The sequence below is a fragment of the Felis catus genome, chromosome C2 (genome assembly GCF_018350175.1).
Source record: "Felis catus isolate Fca126 chromosome C2, F.catus_Fca126_mat1.0, whole genome shotgun sequence".
Lineage (NCBI taxonomy): Eukaryota > Metazoa > Chordata > Mammalia > Carnivora > Felidae > Felis > Felis catus.
The window spans coordinates 60,192,038-60,212,306 of NC_058376.1; the positions used below are offsets into that span (position 1 = coordinate 60,192,038).

Consider the following 20,269-nt stretch of genomic DNA (forward strand, 5'->3'; position numbering starts at 1 on the left):
AAAACTTAAAATGTTACATGTTTTATGATTCCATTTATTTGACATTATGAAAAATGCAAATATATAGGGATGGAAAGCAGATTTGTGGACACTGGGAAAGGAGAGTGGTTTCACAAGGGAATTTATATGGTACTGGGGTGGTGGTAACATAATTGCAATTGTGAAGCCTTTACAGAGGTAACTTTATTGTATAAAAGTTGAAAAAGTCAACCAGAATATCAAGAGATCCCAGGTTGAAATTCCATCAGTAAGAAAAGAATCTATATTACATACAAGGGACATATTGCACTCAAGGATGGGTTAGCATATATACATCTATTCCCTAGCTCTGTCTGTTGCTCGAGCCTAGAAACAGTGATACCTCAGTAAGCAGTCAGCATGTCCAGGACCCAGATATTGGTCTCTAAATACCATCCCCAATAAAAGGAATGAGAGCTCCTTGAAGAAATGGTCCATTCTGGGGCTGGGGCAGTGAAAAAAGAATATGAGTGGGTGTGGAGTAGCTTATAGTGCCAGAAAGTAAGGAAGTGCTTAAAAAAAAAAAAAAGCCAATTCGAAAGAACTCCCAGTGGTCAAAGAGAGAATAATTTGAGCAATAAAATAAATAATGATAATATTGGATTATAACCTGAAGAATAACATATCCATGAGTATATATTGGTAAAAATAAATGCTTGAATAATTAAGCGTATGGGGAAGAAGACACAAATCTCCCTTCAGTGGTATCTCCAGGTAATTTATATGCACATTAAAGTTTGAGAAGCACTGATCAAGGTAACACAAGTGCCATACCTAAGGGTAAGAGCTTACTAGGTTCTTTTTCTCTGTACATAAAATACTGATGATGAAGAGGGTCTTTAAAAGATAACCAATCCATGTATAGTTATACAACTGATTTCACCAGTGTGATCCCATGTCTAACATCCTGTATACTGATAAACCACTATTTTGCTAATGAAAACCCTTTTCTGTGTCTCTGCTAATTATCCGAACATTTGTTGTTAAACAGTAATAAAGGTAGCCTACGGGCTTCTAGTAGCTCCTGAAGGAGTGTAGTCCTAATTAAATTGTTAGGTGACTTATCCCAAGTATGAATCCCTGATTAAACAACTAACTATCCCTAGAATATTTCTAAACATCTACTTTAGCTGGAGTCCACGTTTTCACTCCTAATATTCATTTGTGCCTTCTATATTCTTACTCTTCTTATTCCTGGCCAAAGAAAATGTTATGTTGGAGAAATACAATTAAAAACAAAATACCCTACCAATCCAGAAAACCTCTCACAAAAGTAGAAAAGAAAGAAAACAGTTTTATTATTGAATAAGCATTCAACTGGAATGAGATATGCTCACAGGTAATCTGTAAAAGAGATTGTGAAGAGAGACAGAAAGAAAATCTCACCCTTTTATATACCCAAGCAGATACAACCCTTTACACATGTTCTAAAGATAAGTGATAACTAGTCCTCAAGTAAGAGGACATGATAGTACTGTTTGTCAAACACAATTTCATCATAAATTCACCTGATAATTGGGGCTACTATCTGTGTTAGTTAACTGGCTTTATGCAAAGGAAAAATAAACTCGTATCTTAATGACAAGAGTTTGTTTTGCAGCTTGGAGCAAGTTGCCCACCGAAGTTAAGCTCCTACCCTATTACAGAAACTGGGAGATAGGGGGCTATCTCTCTTGATGTTTACATTTCCAAGAGATGGCTCCTAAGTCCTTGAGAAAACATTCCTGGATTGTAAACCTGGCAAGGTGCTTATTTTGTTTTTAAAAAGATTCACATGTATCTCAAAGAAGCAAGAAAGAATTTACAAATTTTCTGAAGAAAATGCTCAAAGAGAGGTGAGGAGGGAGTCTTTTTCCCTTTTTGCACTAGGGAAAATTAATTTTTTTTCTATTTGTATTTACCTTTACAGTTGTCTCAGGTAAAAAGCAAACAGAACAACATAAAAAATGTTAAGTGTGAAAAAGGAGAATGCTTATCTTTTATAATTTAAGTATTAAATCTGAAAGAAATCCTAAAAATATTCCAAAGACTCTTTTTTATTATTTATTTATTTAAAGTTATTTATTTTGAGAGAGAGAGCGAGAGTGTGCTCATGTGTATGTGCACATAAGTAATGGAGAGGTAGAGAAAGAGAGAGAGAGAGAGAGAGAGAGAGATGGAGAGAGAGAGAATCCCAAGCAGGCTCAGTGCTGTCAGCACAGAGCCCGATGCAGGGCTCTAACTATGAGCCGTGACATCTTGACCTGAGCCGAAACCAAGAGTCAGACGCTTAACCTGCTGAGCCATCCAGATGCCCCCAAAGAGTCTTTTTAAAAGCAGTGTTCCCATTATGGGGCTCCCAAAGAATACTTTGGGATGTGTGTTTCCTGACATGATTGTTTAAAAACACATTTTTTAAATTCACCTCCCTTATGGATAGATATGCCTAAATTCTTTGATAAAACTATAATAGGACATCTTGTTTATTTATTGTACAACCTTACTGTAGAAGTATATGGTGGTGATTCACTCTATCTGTATTTCCATAACACTTGGTACATATTTCCACTGTATCCTTCATTATACTATAGTTATTAAAATAAATCTTTAAGAATAGGAGCCATTTAATTTTTCTGAAATTGATTATGCAGTAGCTAGTAAGTTGATGTTAACACACACATCAAAGTGACCTATGTTGCTTGGTTAATTTACTTAATTTTATTCTAACTTTCTAGTCACAAATTATAGGTTATAAATCCATAAAACAATTTTTGATAAACATTTTCTTATCCCATTCTAGATGAATCAGATTGTCATTTGACTCAAATCAGGTAGAATATTGCCTTCTGAAATGACAATTACATGTTTATCAGTAGGGAAATTGGGAGTAGAAAAAAGTAAAATTTCCTGCCTTAAATTTTTTTTTCATTTCCTGCATAGGCCATATTGCTAAGAAGCCATTTTATAAAAAATAAATTTTATTGAGGTATAAGTTTATTACAATAAAATGCATCTGTTTTAGGGAAGCCCCCCCCTTTTTTTAAGTTTTTAAAAATTTATTTATTTTGAGAGAGAGAGAGGGAGAGTGTGTGTGTGTGTGTGTGTGTGTGTGTGTGTGTGTGTGTGTATGTGAGTGGGGGAGGGGCAGAGACAGAGGGAGAGAGAATCCCAAGCAGGCCCAGTGCTGTCAGTGCAGAGCCTGACACAGGGCTCGATCCCATGAACCGTGATGACCTGAGCCAAAATCAAGAGTTGGATGCTTAACCGACTGAGCCACCCAGGTGCCTCGAGGGAAACCCTTTTTTAAACCACTGAAAAAAGTCTGTCAATCTGTGTCAAATAGTCTTTGGTTAAAATAATCCAGTTGGTTGCTAGGGCTTTGAACATAGTTAATGTAAAATAGTGCATTGGTTCTCATAGTGTGGTCCACAGACTAGTAATGTTAGTGTTACTTGGGCTCATGTTAGACATGAAATTCTTCACCCTACTCCAAACATATTTAATCAGAAACTCTGGGGAGGGGCCTACCAATCTGTTTTAATAAGTCTGCCAGGTATTTCTGATCTGAAATGTGAGAAGCATTAAATTAATAAAATGTTTCAGTGGCTTATATAAAAATTTCAGTACACCTCAAGGTGACCTTTAGCCCAATTCCTGTTTTAGAGATGTGTACTAGTAATGAGTAACTTAATCTACTTAATTATTTACCAAGATTTTGGGGGCATCTCAGTTTTCTTTTGCTGAAGGAAACACTTTGAAAGACTGAATTACTTGGCTCAATTTTTAGTATTTTAGTTAAATTAGAAATTTAATATGATGAAATTTAAATATTTTGAGATTCATAACCTTAACAGCTTTTTCCTAAAATTGCTAATCACTTCATATAGTTTTAAAATTTATCAGGTAAACCAAATATCATAGCAGATCTTTACATCTTGAATTATTGATAATTTAGCAATACTGTTTACATTAGCCAAAGAGCCAAATCTAAATTATGATATTAACTTACTGGTAAATAGTAGCATTTACCAGAACACTCTTGATTTTGCTGGATTTTAGTGCTGAGGCAGTGAGTATCAACTCTGAAACTAACTTAAAATGTATATAATTTTTGTAGTAGTTCTTGTCCCCTCCCTCACCCTTTTCCAACGTCTAATTAATCACCAATTTTCCATCGGTAGTACCTCCTAAATATCTCTGAATCTAACCACTTCTTTCTCTTACTACTGTCATTTCTTGGTCTGAGCCAACATCAGTTTTCCCCTGGACTTCCAACTCATTTATCTGAATCCATATTCACAGTGTGAAAAAAGTAGTCTTTAATAATGTACATCTGATCATGCCCCTTCTACTTAAAACTCATCAATGGCTTCTCGTAAAGTCCACAGTCTACTGTTGTCTGTGAACCTTATATGATCTAGCTTTTCCAGCTTCTCTAGCTCAGACATCTTTATATAGTTACTGAAATGTGCTGTGTTTCTTTCTGCCACGGGGTCTTCACACATGCTGTTTCCTTATGGTCCAGCTGACCATTTATTGATCTTTAGATCTCAGTTTAAAGACTACTTTTTTCTGGAGAACTTTCCTGATGTACTCTCTCCCTGCCCAATCCCCCCCATACCTGTGTACTCCTTGTTATATTCTCTCATAGCTTTCTCTACACTTTGATCATTATACTTCCTTTTGTAATTCTTTCATTGTATACCTTCCCTTATAGACTGTGTTCCATGTGGGCAAGGTACATTTTTGGTAATCCAGGTTTCCAGCAAAATAGCTGGTGTATGATGCCCAAAGTATCTGAATGAGTGAGTGAATAAACGAACAAACAATTGAACAAAGAGTGATGACTTTTCATGTGGTAAAGTAATATAAGGTTATAAAGTTGCCAGATTTTTGTGAATAAGCTGTTCCTTATCCTTGTGTATCTAGATTATGCTTGTGCTCTTCAGAGGGACATTTTGCTTCAGGGACGTCTCTATCTTTCAGAAAACTGGCTGTGTTTCTATAGCAACATCTTCAGATGGGAAACTACAGTAAGATGTATTTTGATTTGACTTGTTGATACAAATAATTGCATAGATAGAAATATATATATAGTCCTCCTAAAAACAATGTACTTTAGATTCCGAAGTAAATTTATATATATTTGTATATCTGTACTTGTATATGTGCGTGATATATTTATATATCGTAGAAGTGTGTAATCTATTTTCTTAATACATCAAGCTCCATTTGTACATATTTAATACAGTTGGAGAAAGAGATTTCAGGTTGAAAAAAGCTTGAACATACATCCATTTGACTGCCAAAATCATGTCTGATGTGACAGACTGTCTGAATTTTGTTTGTGTGTGTATGTGTTAATGTGGAACACGAACACCCACATGTCTTTTCACACTCTGTCCTAAAGTTAGAGATAAGAGCTGAGGAGGAAATTACTGCTGGGGGAGAACGTCTGACTGCTTACCCTATTTTTCTCAGATAATGCAAGCATGTGGTTATTAACTCCTTCAGGTTTTTCAACGGAATATTCTGGATTAGATTGATGCCATACTTCGTATTTTGTGCTGCATATGTTTCAGAAAAATTCATTTAATAATTTTTCATTCTTTCACGTGTTTAGATTTGTATTGCATTAAAGAACATAACCTTCATGACCAAGGAGAAAACTGCTCGACTCATCCCAAATGCTATCCAGATTGTTACAGAAAGTGAAAAGGTGAAAAACTTTTCTACCTTTGCCTTATTACATAACATGGAGAAAATCTGCATCATACTGATTCATCAGTGTTGGTGATATAGGCAGTTCTTCTTGGAGTTAGGAATTTGTAATAGAGATATATTGTATTTAATACTAAATTTCTGTGTAGTTAAGTACTCACTGATAATTAAATGACTGCTAACAACTTTTGTGCTTTATAGTTCACAGAGAACTTTCTCCCATATTTTTCATTTCTTCTTTATAAGAGGTAGGTAGGGTAAACATTACCAAAACATCATTATTTCTAAATGCCCTAATAATTCCATGATATTGTGTAGTCAATAATACCTGCACAGTAGCAACTAATAAAAACAAATGGTTCTGGTGAACAGAGAGATTTGGGTAGCATACAAGTAAACATGTAATCATTATACTATTTTTTTTAGGATGGCAGTTAGGGTAGCAGTTATCTTTAACTGCCATTGTTTTTATGATCCTGCCTACAATATCTGCCATTTTGGAGTGGGGATATATGAAGAATCTTTCTGTACCCACCTGGAAAATTGATTAGGGCTCTGTGTGTGACATTAGAAGCATAATGCTACTCTCAACAATAGCCAAATTATGGAAAGAGCCTAAATGTCCATAAACTGATAAATGGATAAAGAAATTGTGGTTTATATACACAATGGAGTACTACGTGGCAATGAGAAGGAATGAAATATGGCCGTTTGTAGCAACGTGGATGGAACTGGAGAGTGTTATGCTAAGTGAAATAAGCCATACAGAGAAAGACAGATAACACTCTTATGTGGATCCTGAGAAACTTAACAGGAACCCATGTGGGAGGGGAAGAAAAAAAAAAAAAGAAGTTACAGTGGGAGAGAGCCAAAGCATAAGAGACTCTTAAAAACTGAGAACAAACTGAGGGCTGATGGGGGGTGGGAGGGAGGGGAGGGTGGGTGATGGCTATTGAGGAGGGCACCTTTTGGGATGAGCACTGGGTGTTGTATGGAAACCAATTTGACAATAAATTTCATATATTTAAAAAAAAAAGCATAATGCTGAGAAAGCAAAAGAGATAAGAAAGGAAAAGAAGGAAAGTAGGGAAAAGGGAAAAGAAGGGAATGAAAGGGAAGGAGAAGGAAAGAACCACAGAAGGAACGAAGGGAGGCAATGAAAGGAAAAAGAGAGAGGAAAGAGAAGCAGGGGAGAGAAACACTATCATGACATTGAATCATTGTAATGATACTTTTAAATCTTACAGTTTCTTTCAAATGCACTTTAAATTTTATTTTTATTTACTTATTATTTTTTATTTTTAAAAGTTTATTTATTTATTTTGAAAGAGAGAGAGTGTGAGCAAGGGAGGCACGGAGAGAGTTGGAGAGAGTGAGAATACCAAGTAGGCTCCTTGGCATCAGTGCAGAGCCCAAATTGAGTCTTGAACTCATGAATGAGATCATGGACCTGAGCCAAAATCAAGAGCCAGATGCTTAACTGACTGAACCACCCAGGTGCCCCTATTTTTAAATAATCTTATCCTTCCAGAATACTCCCCAGTACAGTACAAAGAACTTATCCCCTTGGAACTATTTGAGAGTAAGTTGTTACTCTGAAACCTCATTACTCCAGATAGCAAACCAAATATCCTAGCATGTATTTCCAACAAAGAGATTCTCCTGCATAAGCGCAAGCTGACCATCAAAATCAAGAAATTACCATTGACCATTACCATTGTTCAATCCTCAGACCTTCTTCAGTTCCCCCAGATATTCTAATAACATCCTTTATAGCAATTAGATGCAGTTTAGAAATACATAATTACTTTTAGTTGTCATGCTCTTTAATTTCCTTATTCTGAAATAGTCCCTTAGTCTTTTTTGACTTTTGTGCCCTTGATACTTTTAAAGATTACAGGTGTTATTTTTTAAGTTATCCCTCAATTGTGTTTGTTTAATATTTCCTTGTAACTAAACGTAGGTTATGCAATGTTGACAGAAATGACATGAAAGTGATACTCTGTTCTTTACACTGCATCCTATCAGATGGCCCATGACTTCAGCTTCTACCATTATTGGCGATATTCACTTGGATCACTTGATTAAGATGGTTAATCTGCCAGACTTTACTGTAGTCTGTTTTCCTTTGTAATATTTTGTGGCAAGCTACTCTGAAACTATATAAATATACAATTCTTCATCAAACTTTAAATTTATTCATTCATTTACTTATATCAGCAGGTCCTCATAGTTTCTTGTTTTATTCAGTGAGTTCTAATCCATTACTAGCATTATTTATTTTGATGCTCAAATTGTCCCAGATTTGGACAGTTGCAGGCCCTTAAGGTGGCTCTGGTGACCTTCTGATTATTCTTAGTATTGTTTGAGCATTTCCTTGCTTTTTGACATAAGGTGTTCCAGGCTTTCTCTGCCTCAGCCCTGGAATCAGTCACTTCTCCAAAAAGTTCTCATTCTTATTTTTTTTTAATGTTTATTTATTTTTGGGAGAGAGAGAGAGAGAGTGAGAGTGTGCACATGCACATGAGTGGGGGAGGGGCAGAGAGAGAGAGAGAGAGGGAGAGAGAATCCCAAGCAGGCTCCATGCTGTCAGTTCAGAGCCCAGTGTGGGGCCCAAACCCACAAACCATGAGATCATGACTCAAGCTGAAATCAAGAGTAGGACACTTAACTGACTGAGCCCCCCAGGCCCCAGTTGTGATTTCTTCTAAGGGAAGACTGATATTTAGAAGCCAGTGTATTCATTGCTATTGGGGTGTCATATTCCTGAGCCCTTTAAATAGTAAGAATAAGGGTATATGTAATGTATATATAATTACATATATACACACATATATAGCCATTTGTACATCAGTGTCTTTCTACTTATCTGTCATAAACCAAGAATTCACTCTGAATTCTCTAATTCCTGTCCAACACTACACAGTTCAGTTTTGTTTCCTCCCTTTGATATTTGTAACTCTCTTCGCTGACTGTGAGAAGCCAGGCTCCCATTATCCTCAATATATTTACTTACTTGATCAGTTGGCCTCTATGTAATCAAACTTCATTTCTTTGCCACTCCTTCCCCACATGGATGCCCTTTTACCTGACTTGGTTTCTGACACTTTCCAGTCCAGTTGCTGCCCATCCCATCACGACACAGGTGCTCTCACCATGTGAAAGCACTCCTCACTCTGCTTGGTCTGACATCCTCTGCCAAGCACCTTCCCTGCACTCACTTTACCCTGTGCCAGGTCAACCCTCTAAAGGGATGCCCTCCATTCCCTGCTTGTGCTCTGATATTCTGTGCCAGTCTGTCACTGTGTGTGGTTGCCACCCTCACCTCTTCAGGCTCTGACTCCCCAGCACAAAACCACCCTCATGGACTCTATCACACTGTGTCACCCTCACCTGCTCCAGCTCTGACATGCTTTTGTAGGCTGCTCCTGTTCATGGTCACACTCTGCCATGCTTGGGCTCTGCCACCCACACCAGTCTACCTCTTTACATGGTCACCCTTGATGGGCTCTGACTTGGGCCCCTCACCGTGTTCTTGTTCTGAAACCATGCTCCAGATCACCCTCATATATGGAGGCCCTTCTTACCTGCTTGGTCTCTGATACTCCATGTAAGGCAACCCTTCTATGTGGACAACTTCCTCATTCTTTTTGGGTTTTGACATTGTTTTGGGCTACTGCAGCTCTTTTCTCCCTCCGCTCCCCTCCAGTGTGGATGCCTCCTTTTCTCTGTTCTACCAATAGCTTTAGGACTGAGCTGTTGAAGAAGAGAAGAAGAGCTTAAATAAGCATAGTCTTAATTTTATAATTAATACATGAATACATTGCATTCCCTAACAAAATCATCATCAAACAGTTTTTAAACTAGCATCTTGGTCCATGCCATAACCCCCAATTCCATTTATTTATGTTTTTTTAGAGGCAGACACTGTTACCAGTTTGGTATGTATCTTTTTAGACTTTCTTCCTTTGTGTATGTATATATAAACATATAGTTGTATGTATGTATATACATACACACATATTTTTGCTTTTTTAAAAATTTTTTAAATTTATTTTTTAAATTTACATCCAAGTTAGTTAGTATATGGTGCAACGATTTCCCACAACCCCTCCAGTAACCCTCTGTTTGTTCTCCATATTTAAGAGTCTCTTATGTTGTTGTCCCCTTCCCTGTCTGTATATTTTTTTGCTTCCCTTCCCTTATGTTCATCTGTTTTGGTTCTTAAAGTCCTCATATGAGTGAAGTCATATAATATTTGTCTTTCTCTGACTGATTAATTTCACATAGCATAATACCCTATATATTTATTCACTTATCATAATACCCATAATAGTTCCATCCACGTAGTTGTGAATGGCAAGATTTCATTATTTTTGATTGCCGAATAATACTCCATTGTGTGTGTGTGTGTGTGTGTGTGTGTGTGTGTGTGTGTGTATATATATATATATATATATACATACATACATACATACCACATCTTCTTTATCCATTCATCCATCAATGGATATTTGGGCTCTTTCCATACTTTGGCTATTGTCGATAGCGCTGCTATAAATATTGGGGTGCATGTGCCCCTTCTAAACAGCATACCTGTATCCCTTGGATAAATACCTAGTAGTGCAATTGCTGAGTCATAGGGTAGTTCTATTTTCAATTTTTTGGGGAACCGCCATGCTGTTTTCCAGAGTGACTACACCAGTTTGCATTCCCACCGGCAGTGCAAAAGAGATCCTCTTTCTCCGCATCCTTGCCAACATCTGTTGTTGCCTGAGTTGTTAATGTTAGCCATTCTGACAGGTGTCAGGTGGTATCTCATTGTGGTTTTGATTTGTATTTCCCTGATGATGAGTGATGTTAAGCATTTTTTCATGTGTCAGTTGACTATCTGGTTGTCTTTTTTGGAGAAGTGTGTATTCATGTCTTTTGCCCATTTCTTCACTGAATTATTTGTTTTTGGGGTGTTGGGTTTGATAAGTTTTTTATAGATTTTGGATACTAACCCTTTATCTGATAGGTCATTTGCAAATATCTTGTCCCTTTCCATCAGTTGCCTTTTAGTTTTGCTGATTGTTTCCTTTGCTGTACAGAAACTTTTTATTTTGATGAGGTCCTAGTAGTTCATTTTTGCTTTTTGTTTCCCTTGCCTCTGGAGACGTGTTGAGTAAGAAGTTGCTGTGGCCAAGGTCAAAGAGGTTTTTGCCTGCTTTCTTCTGGAGAGTTTTGAAGTCTTCCTGTCTTACATTTAGGTCTTTCATCCATTTTGAGTTTATTTTTGTGTATGGTGTAAGAAAGTGGTCCAGGTTCATTTTTCTGCCTGTCACTGTCCAGTTTTCCCAGCACCGCTTGCTGAAGAGACTGTCCTTATTCCATTGGATATTCTTTCCTGCTTTGTCAAAAATTAGTTGGCCATATGTTTGTGGGTCCATTTCTGGGTTCTCTCTATTCTGTTCCATTGATCTGAGTGTCTGTTTTTGTGCCAGAATCATACTGTCTTGGTGATTACAGCTTTGTAATACAGCTTGAAGTTTGGGATTGTGATGCTTCCTGCTTTGGTTTTCTTTTTCAAGATTGCTTTGGCTATTCGGGGTCTTTTCTGGTTCCATATAAATTTTAGGATTGTTTGTTCTAGCTCTGTGAAGAATGCTGGTGTTATTTTGATAGGGATTGCCTTGGATATATAGATTGCTTTGGATAGTATTGACATTTTAACAATATATGTTTTTTCTATCCAGGAGCATGGAATGTTTTTCCTTTTTTTTTGTGTCTTCTTCAATTTCTTTCATAAGCTTTCTATAGTTTTCAGTGTATCGATTTTTCACCTCTTTGGTTTGATTTACTCCCAGGTATTTTATGTTTTTTGGTGCAGTTATAAATGGGATCGATTCCTTGATTTCTCTTTCTGTTGCTTCATTATTGGTGTATAAGAATGCAACCACTTTCTGTGCATTGATTTTATATCCTGCAACTTTGCTGAATTCATGGATCAGTTCTAGCAGTTTTTTGGTGGAATCTTTAGGGTTTTCCATATAGAGTATCATGTTATCTGTGAAGAGTGAAAGTTTGACCTCCTCTTGGCTGATTTGGATGCCTTTTATTTTTTTGTGTTGTCTGATTGCTGGGCTAAGACTTTCAATACTATGTTGAATAACAGTGGTGAGAGTGGACATCCCTGTCTTATTCCTGACCTTAGGGGGAAAGCTCTCAGTTTTTCCCCATTGAGGATGATATTAGTGTTGGGTCTTACATATATGGCATTTATGATCTCAAGGTATGATCCTTCTATCCCTACTTTCATAAGGGTTTTTATCAAGCAAGGATGTTGCATTTTGTCAAATGCTTTCTCTGCATCTATTGAGAGGATTATATGGTTCTTGCCCTTCCTTTTATTGATATGATGAATCACATTGTTTGTTTTGTGGATATTGAACCAGCCCTGCATCCCAGATGTAAATCCCACTTGGTCATGGTGAATAATTTTCTTAATGTATTGTTGGATCCAGTTGGCTAATATTTTGTTGAGGATTTTTGCATCTGTTCATCAGGGAAATTGGTCTGTAGTTCTTTTTAGTGGGGTCTCTGTCTGGTTTTGGAATCAAGGTAATTCTGGCTTCATAGAAAGAGTTTGGAGGTTTTCCTTCCATTTCTATTTTTTTGAACAGCTTCAAGAGAATAGGCATTAACTCTTCCTTAAATGTTTGGTAGAATTCCCCTGGAAAGCCATCTGGCTCTGGACTCTTGTTTTTTGGCAGAGTTTGATTACTAATTCGATTTCTTTACTGGTTATGGGTCTGTTCAAATTTTCTATTTCTTCCTGTTTCAGTTTTGGTAGTTTATATGTTTCTAGGAATTTGTCCATTTCTTCCAGATTGCCCATTTTATTGGCATGTAATTGCTCATGATATTCTCTTGTTTTATTTCTGCTGTGTTGGTTGTGATCTCTACTCTTTCATTCTTGATTTTATTTATTTGGGTCCTTTCCATTTTCTGTTTGATCAAACTGGCTGGGGGTTTATCAAGTTTGTTAACTCTTTCAAAGAACCAGATTTTGGTTTCATTGATCTGTTCTACTGTTTTGTTTTGTTTGTTTTTTCGTTTGTCTGCTTGTTTTTGGTTTTAATAGCATTGATTCTGCTCTAATCTTTATTATTTTCTGTCTTCTGCTGGTTTTGGGTTTTATTTGCTGTTCTTTTTCTAGCTCTTTAAGGTGTAAGGTTAGATTGTGTATTTGAGACCTATCTTCCTTCTTTAGGAAGGCCTGAATTGCTGTATACTTCCCTCTTATGATCACCTTTGGTTTTGGGCCGTGGTGTTATCATTTTCATCAGCTTCCATGTACTTTTTAATTTCGTTTTTAACTTCTTGGCTAGCCCTTTCATTCTTTAGTAGGATGTTCTGTAGTCTCCAAGTATTTCTTATCTTTCCACATTTTTTCTTGTGGTTTATTTCAAATTTCATAGCATTGTAGTCTAAAAATATGCATGGTATGATCTCGATCTTTTTGTATTTGTTGAGGGCTGATTTGTGTCCCAGTGTGTGATCTATTCTGGAGAATGTTCCATGTGGACTGGAGAAGGATGTGTATTCTGCTGCTTTAGGATGAAATTTTCTGAATGTATCTGTTAAGTCCATCTGGTCCAGTGTGTCATTCAAAGCCATTGTTTCCTTGTTGATTTTCTGTTTAGATGATCTGTCCATTGTTGTAAGTGGGGTGTTGAAGTCCCCTACTATTATGGTATTATTATCAGTGAGTTTCTTTATGTTTGTGATTAATTGATGTATATATTTGGGTGCTTAACATTTGGAGCATAAATGTTTACAATTGTTAAGTCTTCTTGGTGGATAGACCCCTTAATTATGATATAATGCCCTTCTTCATCTCATGTTACAGTCTTTATTTTAAAGTGTAGATTGTCTGATATAAGTATGGCTACTCTGGCTTTCTTTAGGCGACATTAGCACGATAGATGGTTCTCCATCCCCTTACTTTCAATCTGAAGGTGTCTTTAGGTCTAAAGTGGGTCTCTTGTAAACAGCATATAGATAGATCTTGTTTTCTTATCCATTCCATTACCCTATGTCTTTTGATTGGAGCATTTAGTCCATTGATGTTTAGAGTGAGTATTGAAAAATATGAATTTATTGCCATTATGTTTCTTGTAGAGTTGGGAGTTTCTGGTGGTGTTCTCTGGTCCTTTCTAGTCTTCGTTGCTTTTGGTATTTTTTTTTTCTGTCTTTTCTCTCCTCAGAGAGTCCCCCTTAAAATTTCTTGCAGGGCTGGTTTAGTGGTCACAAACGCCTTTCATTTTTGTTTGTCCAGGAAACTTTAAATCTCTTCTTCTATTTTGAATGACAACCTTGCTGGACAAAGAATTCTTGACTGCATATTTTTCCAATTCAGCACATTGAAGATATCCTGCCATTCCTTTCTGGCCTGCCAAGTTTCTGTGGATAGATCTGCTGCAAACCTGATCTTTCTTCCCTTGTAGATTAAGGACTTCTTTTCCCTTGCTGCTTTCATGATTCTTTCCTCGCCTGAGTATTTTGTGAATTTGACTATGATATGCCTTGTTGATGGTTGGTTTTGTTGAATCTTACGGGAGTCCTCTGTGCTTCCTGGATTTTGATGTCTGTGTCTTTCCCCAGGTTAGAAAAGTTTTCTGCTATGATTTGCTCACCTAACCGTCTACTCCTTTTTCTCTCTCTTCATCTTCTAGGACCCCCTGTGATTCTGATGTTCCTTTTTAGTGAGTCACTGATTTATCTAATTCTTAAATTGTGCTCTTTTACCTTAGTCTCCCTCTTTTTTTCTGCTTCATTATTCTCCATACATTTGTCCTCTATATCGCTGATTCACTGCTCTGCCTCATCCATCATTGCTGCTGTGGCAGCCATTTGAGATTGCAGCTCAATTATAACATTTTTATTTTATTCTGACTAGCTTTTACTTCTCTTATCTCCACAGAAAGGGATTATAATCTATTTTCGACCCCAGCTAGTATTCTTAGTATCGTGATTCTGAATTCTGCTTCAGACATCTTGCTTGTATCTCTGTTGATTAAGTCCTTGGCTGTTGTTTTTTCCTGCTCTTTTGGGGCAAATGCCTTTGTTTCGTCATTTTGAAGGAAGAAAATTAATAAGGTAAAAAAAAAAATAAAATGGAACATTAACACATTAAAAGCAACATAAACACACAAATCAAATAAATGATGCTAGATACTGGTGTGTTTTGTCTGGTAATTGAAAGGAGCTTGATAGATTAGAGAAAAAGGGGAAAAAAGATAAAAAGTAAAGAAAATAAAAAAAGAAAAACAAAAAAAGGGAAAACGTTTGAAAATTTGAGAAAATGAATACAGTGAAATAGAATAAAATTAAATGATGGAAGTGAAATAGAATTTGAAAAATTTACCAAAAAGTAAAAAATATAGTAGAAAAAATAATATTTTAATAAAAACTGAAAATAAAAGTTTTTTCTCTTTCTGTATTTAAGAAAAAGAAAAGAAATGAAAAAGAAAGAAAAAAAAGACAATTGAATAGATGGAGCAGCAAACAGACTGAAATACAATTGAAATTACATGTTTTCTCCTAGAAGTCAAAGTATGAAGTACTTTATAGTCCATAAACTAAGCAGGCGGAGAGATTTGTGGTGATCCTAAAGAGGGAGGTTGGCCCAGTTGGTCTGGGCTTAGTGTAATGGCTCCGTTCTCCACTAGATGGCACCACTTAGCTTACTGGGGGTGGATTGTTGTGGTGCTTGTAGGTCTGTATGCGCATGTGCAGGAGGGGTGAAAATGGTGTCACCCAGCTACCCAGTCTCTAGTATCAGAACTGTGTGCTCTCCCCGACCAGTAATTGTGCACCTGTCTTTTGTCCCTGGCTTCTGTCCACTTCCTGCTTTTACATTGTCTGTGTCCAAACCATCAGGTTGCCAGGAGGCACCTCCCTCCTGAGTTTTATCTCAGATGTGGCTCTGTTCCCCGACCCCTCACTTCTGAGGGACTGAAGCTTTGACCCTCTCACATCCTCTGGGAGAGGGTCTCACCGAGCAATGGCCGGGTGTCAGCCACATCCAGGAATGTTCGCAGGTCCATGCTGCTGCTGATGCCCATCGACTGCTGCTGGGTGCCAGTCCGCCCCAGAAAAAGTTCACGCAATCGTGTAGCAGCAGCATTTTAGGGATTGTGGAAAATCACAACACATGTCTGGCACCAGGCTTCACCCTTAATGACCTTGTTCTAGCACCAGTGAATGTGGTCGTTCCCTGGGGTCTGCTGGGACTGGGTGGCCGCACAGCCTCTACCAAATGTCCTTCAAGTAGTGGAACCACTTCTCCCTGTGTGACCTGAGGATCTCCTGCAGTCCACTCTGCTCCTGGGGATTCGCCTTTCCCACCAGAGCACCACCAGGTATTGAGCTGTGGAGTTTCAGACTCTGTGCTCCCCCTGTTTGTAGAGTCTTAATGCAATTTAAACCCTCCTCTTTCGCCCTTTATAGTTCAATGCCTGAGGCTGTTTCCACGTTTCCACTTTCTCTCTAGCTGCTTTTGGCGGGGGGTGCTTTTCCCATACTCTCCTCGCATCTCTGTCCTCTCTCTGCAAGCAAAAACAGATCCCTGCCCTCCGCAGCTTCTCTCTTCCCCAGTTTACCTCTCCATGCTCTGTACCTGCTGAGTTCTGTGGTTCAGGTTGTGCAGATTGTTGTGTTAATCCTCATATCAGTTTTCTAGGTTTGCAGGATAGTTCAGTGTTGATCTTGCTGTATATCATGGACGTGAGGTGCAGAAAAAATTTCCATGCTCTTCTGCCATCTTGGCTCCTCCTCTGCTTCGTTTTTAAAAGCAAATTCTATCTTATACATGTTGTTTTTCAGTTTTCCTTTCTTAAAAAGAGCTTAACAGTTTTTGGAGTTACAAGTTAGCACATACAGATAGAGCTATTTCTGTTTATACATGTGTTGTGTAGTATTTCATAGAATGAATTTACCATGGTTTCCTTGTTCTAATGTTAGTTCATTTCCAACATTTTGTTATTACCCACCAGTGCTGCAGTGAACAGCCTGACCATGCCTTCTAGAGCTCATGTATGACTTTTCCTCACATATTTGGTGAAATTTCAGGGTCAAGCATTTTAATTTTAATAACAACTGGCATTTGCTGAATGTATTTGTTCTAAGACACTGTGTTAAGTTCTTTACATATATTTTCTCATTTAATTTTTACAAAAGTTTGCTACTATAGTTATTCCCATTTTGCAGATGAGGAAACTAAGGAAAAGAAAAGTGACCCAAGGAACTAAGACCTGTAGAACTAAGTGATAGATTGTATACATGAGTGGATAAAGTAGATTACAAATTATTTAGTTTAAGATGTGGGAATTAGTAAGCATAAGACAGTGGTGAAAGAGAGATGAGGAGGTTTTTCTTATCTATATACCTGAACAAAAAGGTTGCAAGATTATTACAATACAAAAAATACAAAAAAAAAATGATTTGGGTTTAAGAAAATGAGATAGAGGATAGTAAGTAGTCGTCGTTAAGTTACATATTATGTATGTAATCATATTTGGAAAATCTAGATATATGCTTGTTATGAAAAGTTTTCCTTTATGGAGTATATATATAGCAACATTTCAATTTACTAACTAGAAAATAGCACTTTAAAATCTTTCTATGAAAAGTATAAACACGCAAAACATTATTTGTTTGACATGTTATTTAACAAATCAAACAACAACTGAGCTTTCTCATCCCTAAAAATAACCACTCAATCATGAAGTCACTAACTATGGGGTCGGAAGAGATGATACACTGAGAGACTGTCGTTAGTGCTGTCACTTGTCAGATTTTCTCATAAAAGCCTATTTCAAAACGTGACTTTGCAAAATCAATTAAATGCAGAGGAAGAAATAGAGCTAAAACCAAACATAGAATTATAGATTGAAACATGCTATTTTTTTCTATAGCATTTAAAGCAAAGTTAAGTTTTAACATGGGAGTGTTATATATATAATTAGTAGAAGTTAACTATTTCTGGATTTTTCAGAAGACTATGAAAGATGATATTATTTGAAATTAAGATCTTTAAAATAGGGCACCTGGGTGGCTCAGTTGATTAGGTATCTGCCTCTTGATCTCAGCTCTGGTTATGATCTCACTGGTTGTGGGTTTGAGCCCCACATCAGCCTCCATGGTGGTGGTGCGGAGCCTGCTTGGGATTCTCTCTCTCTCTCTCTCTCTCCCTCTCTTTCTCTCTCTCCCCCCCCCGCCCCGTCCCTCCCCTGCTTGCACGATGTGTCATCTCTCCCAAAATAAATAAATAAATGTAAAAAAATTTTTTAAGAAGATTATTTTAATAGTTAAATTACATGTACATAAATATCTACCTATTTCAAGTTCCTTTCCTGAGTAAATATTGATAAAATTGTACTTCCTGTAAGATACAATTTTTAAAGATACCTCGTTCATGTACCAGTTACCTGTTTTTCTTCTCTTTTAGCAAAGAGTGAAACAAAAGTAATATATAGAGGCACGTGGGTGGCTCAGTCGATTAAGCATCCAACTCGGCTCAGGTCATTATCTCATGGATCATGTGTTCAAGCCCTACATTGGGCTCTGTGCTGATAGCTAAGAGCCTGGAGCCTGCTTTGGATTCTGTGTCTCCCCCTCTCTCTGCCCCTTCCCTGCTCCCACGCTCTCTCTCTCTCTCTCTCTCTCTCTCTCAAAAATAATCATTAAAAACATTTTTTTAAATATAAAGTAGGTAATGGTGTCATATTAGTTTGCTTTCACCATAACAAGTGCCAACAGATCCTTATGACACTCCTTCCCACTTTTTTTTTATGACACTAAAATCATCGTTCTGATTTTCTTTGCAGTTTTTCTTTACATCTTTTGGTGCCAGAGACAGAAGTTACCTCAGTATCTTTAGGTTGTGGCAGAATGTACTATTAGACAAGGTAAGTGTTCATATCAGAGGCGGGTACTTACTATAATGGCAACATCCCAATGTGTACCTCAACAGTGTGAGTTGAAAGTTCCTTTTTATGTTTTTGGAGTTAATTTTGACTAGACTATTGAAATTCCAAGAAGAAACTCGAAGCAAAATAGAATCCATAGTTATGTTAAGATGTTGATTGTATAGTAGTCTCCCCTTTATCTGTAGGGGATATGGTCCAAGACCCACAGTGGATGCCTGAAACTGCAGACAGTACTGAAACTAATATATATGTTATGTTTTTTCCTATATGTGCATACTTATGATAAAATTTAATTTGTAAATTAGGCATGGTAAGAGATTAATAAAAATAACTAATTACATAGAATAATTGTAACAATATACTATAATAGAAGTTACGTGAATGTGGTATCTTTCTTTCTCTTAAAATACCTTATTATGCTATACTCATCTTTCTTCTTGATGATATGAGATTATCAAATGACTGCATGATGAAATGAAGTGAGGTGAATGACATAGCATGTGATGTATTGTTGTGCTACTTATTCTGATGGTATGTCAGAAGGAGGACAGTCTACTTCCTGACTGTGATTGACTTCGGGTAACTAAAACTGGGGAAACTGAACTTGTAGATAAGGGGGGAGGGACTACTGCAAATCCTCAGGGTAACCACCAAGAAAATAGCTTTAAAAATATAGTAAAAGAAATATCAAGGGAATTAAAATGGTACACTAGATCTATTTCATACATAAGAAGGCGGTAATGGAAGAATAGAGGGACAAACAAGATATAAGACACATAGAAAAAAATAGCAAAATGGCTATTAAACATAGCCATTAAATCATTAAACATAAAAGATTAAGCACTTTAATCAGAAGGCAGAGGTAGGCAGAAAGAATGAAAAAAAAAACTTGATCCAACTATATGCTGTCTATATGAAATATGTTAGATTTAAAGATACAAACAGATGGACAATAAAAGGATGGAAACAAAATATACCATACAAATAGTAACCAAAAGAAAGTTGAAGTGACTGCGGTAGTATCAAACAAAATAGGCTGTAAAACAAAAATTAATAGAGACAAGGAATAATATTTTATAATACTAAAAGAGTCAATCCATAACAATTTATAAACTTATATACACCTAATAACAGAGCCCTAAAATACATGAAACAAACCTGGCAGAATTGAAGGGGGAAACAGACAATTCAACAATAATAGTTGGAGATTTCAACACCCCACTTTCAATTATGTGTAGAACAACCAAGGAGATCAACAAGGAAACAGAAGACTTGAACAAAACTATAATCTAGCTAGAACTAAAAGACATCTAAGGGACAGTCCTGTCAAAACAGAATACACATCCTTCTCAAGTATACATGGAACATTCTCCAGGACAGACCATATGCTACACCATAAAAGAAACCTTAGTAATTCAAGAGTATTGAAATAATACAGTGGACCACAATGGAATGAAATTAGAACTCAATAACAGATGTTTGGGAAATTCATAAAAAGTGGGTATTAAATAGAACATTCCTAAATAACCAGAGTCCAAGAAGAATTCACAAGATAAATTAGAACATAGTTTGAG

General features: G+C 36.8%; 1 protein-coding gene across 1 annotated transcript in view; it reads left to right on the forward strand.

Moving 5' to 3' along the window:
* Positions 1-20,269, forward strand: part of GRAMD1C (GRAM domain containing 1C) — a 103,323-nt gene that overhangs the window by 23,723 nt on the left and 59,331 nt on the right. Inside the window, exons 4-6 of the mRNA XM_003991642.6 lie at positions 4,927-5,030; positions 5,621-5,716; positions 18,594-18,674. Of these exons, the coding sequence (XP_003991691.2) occupies positions 4,927-5,030; positions 5,621-5,716; positions 18,594-18,674 (281 nt within the window). The remainder of the gene's footprint in view (positions 1-4,926; positions 5,031-5,620; positions 5,717-18,593; positions 18,675-20,269) is intronic.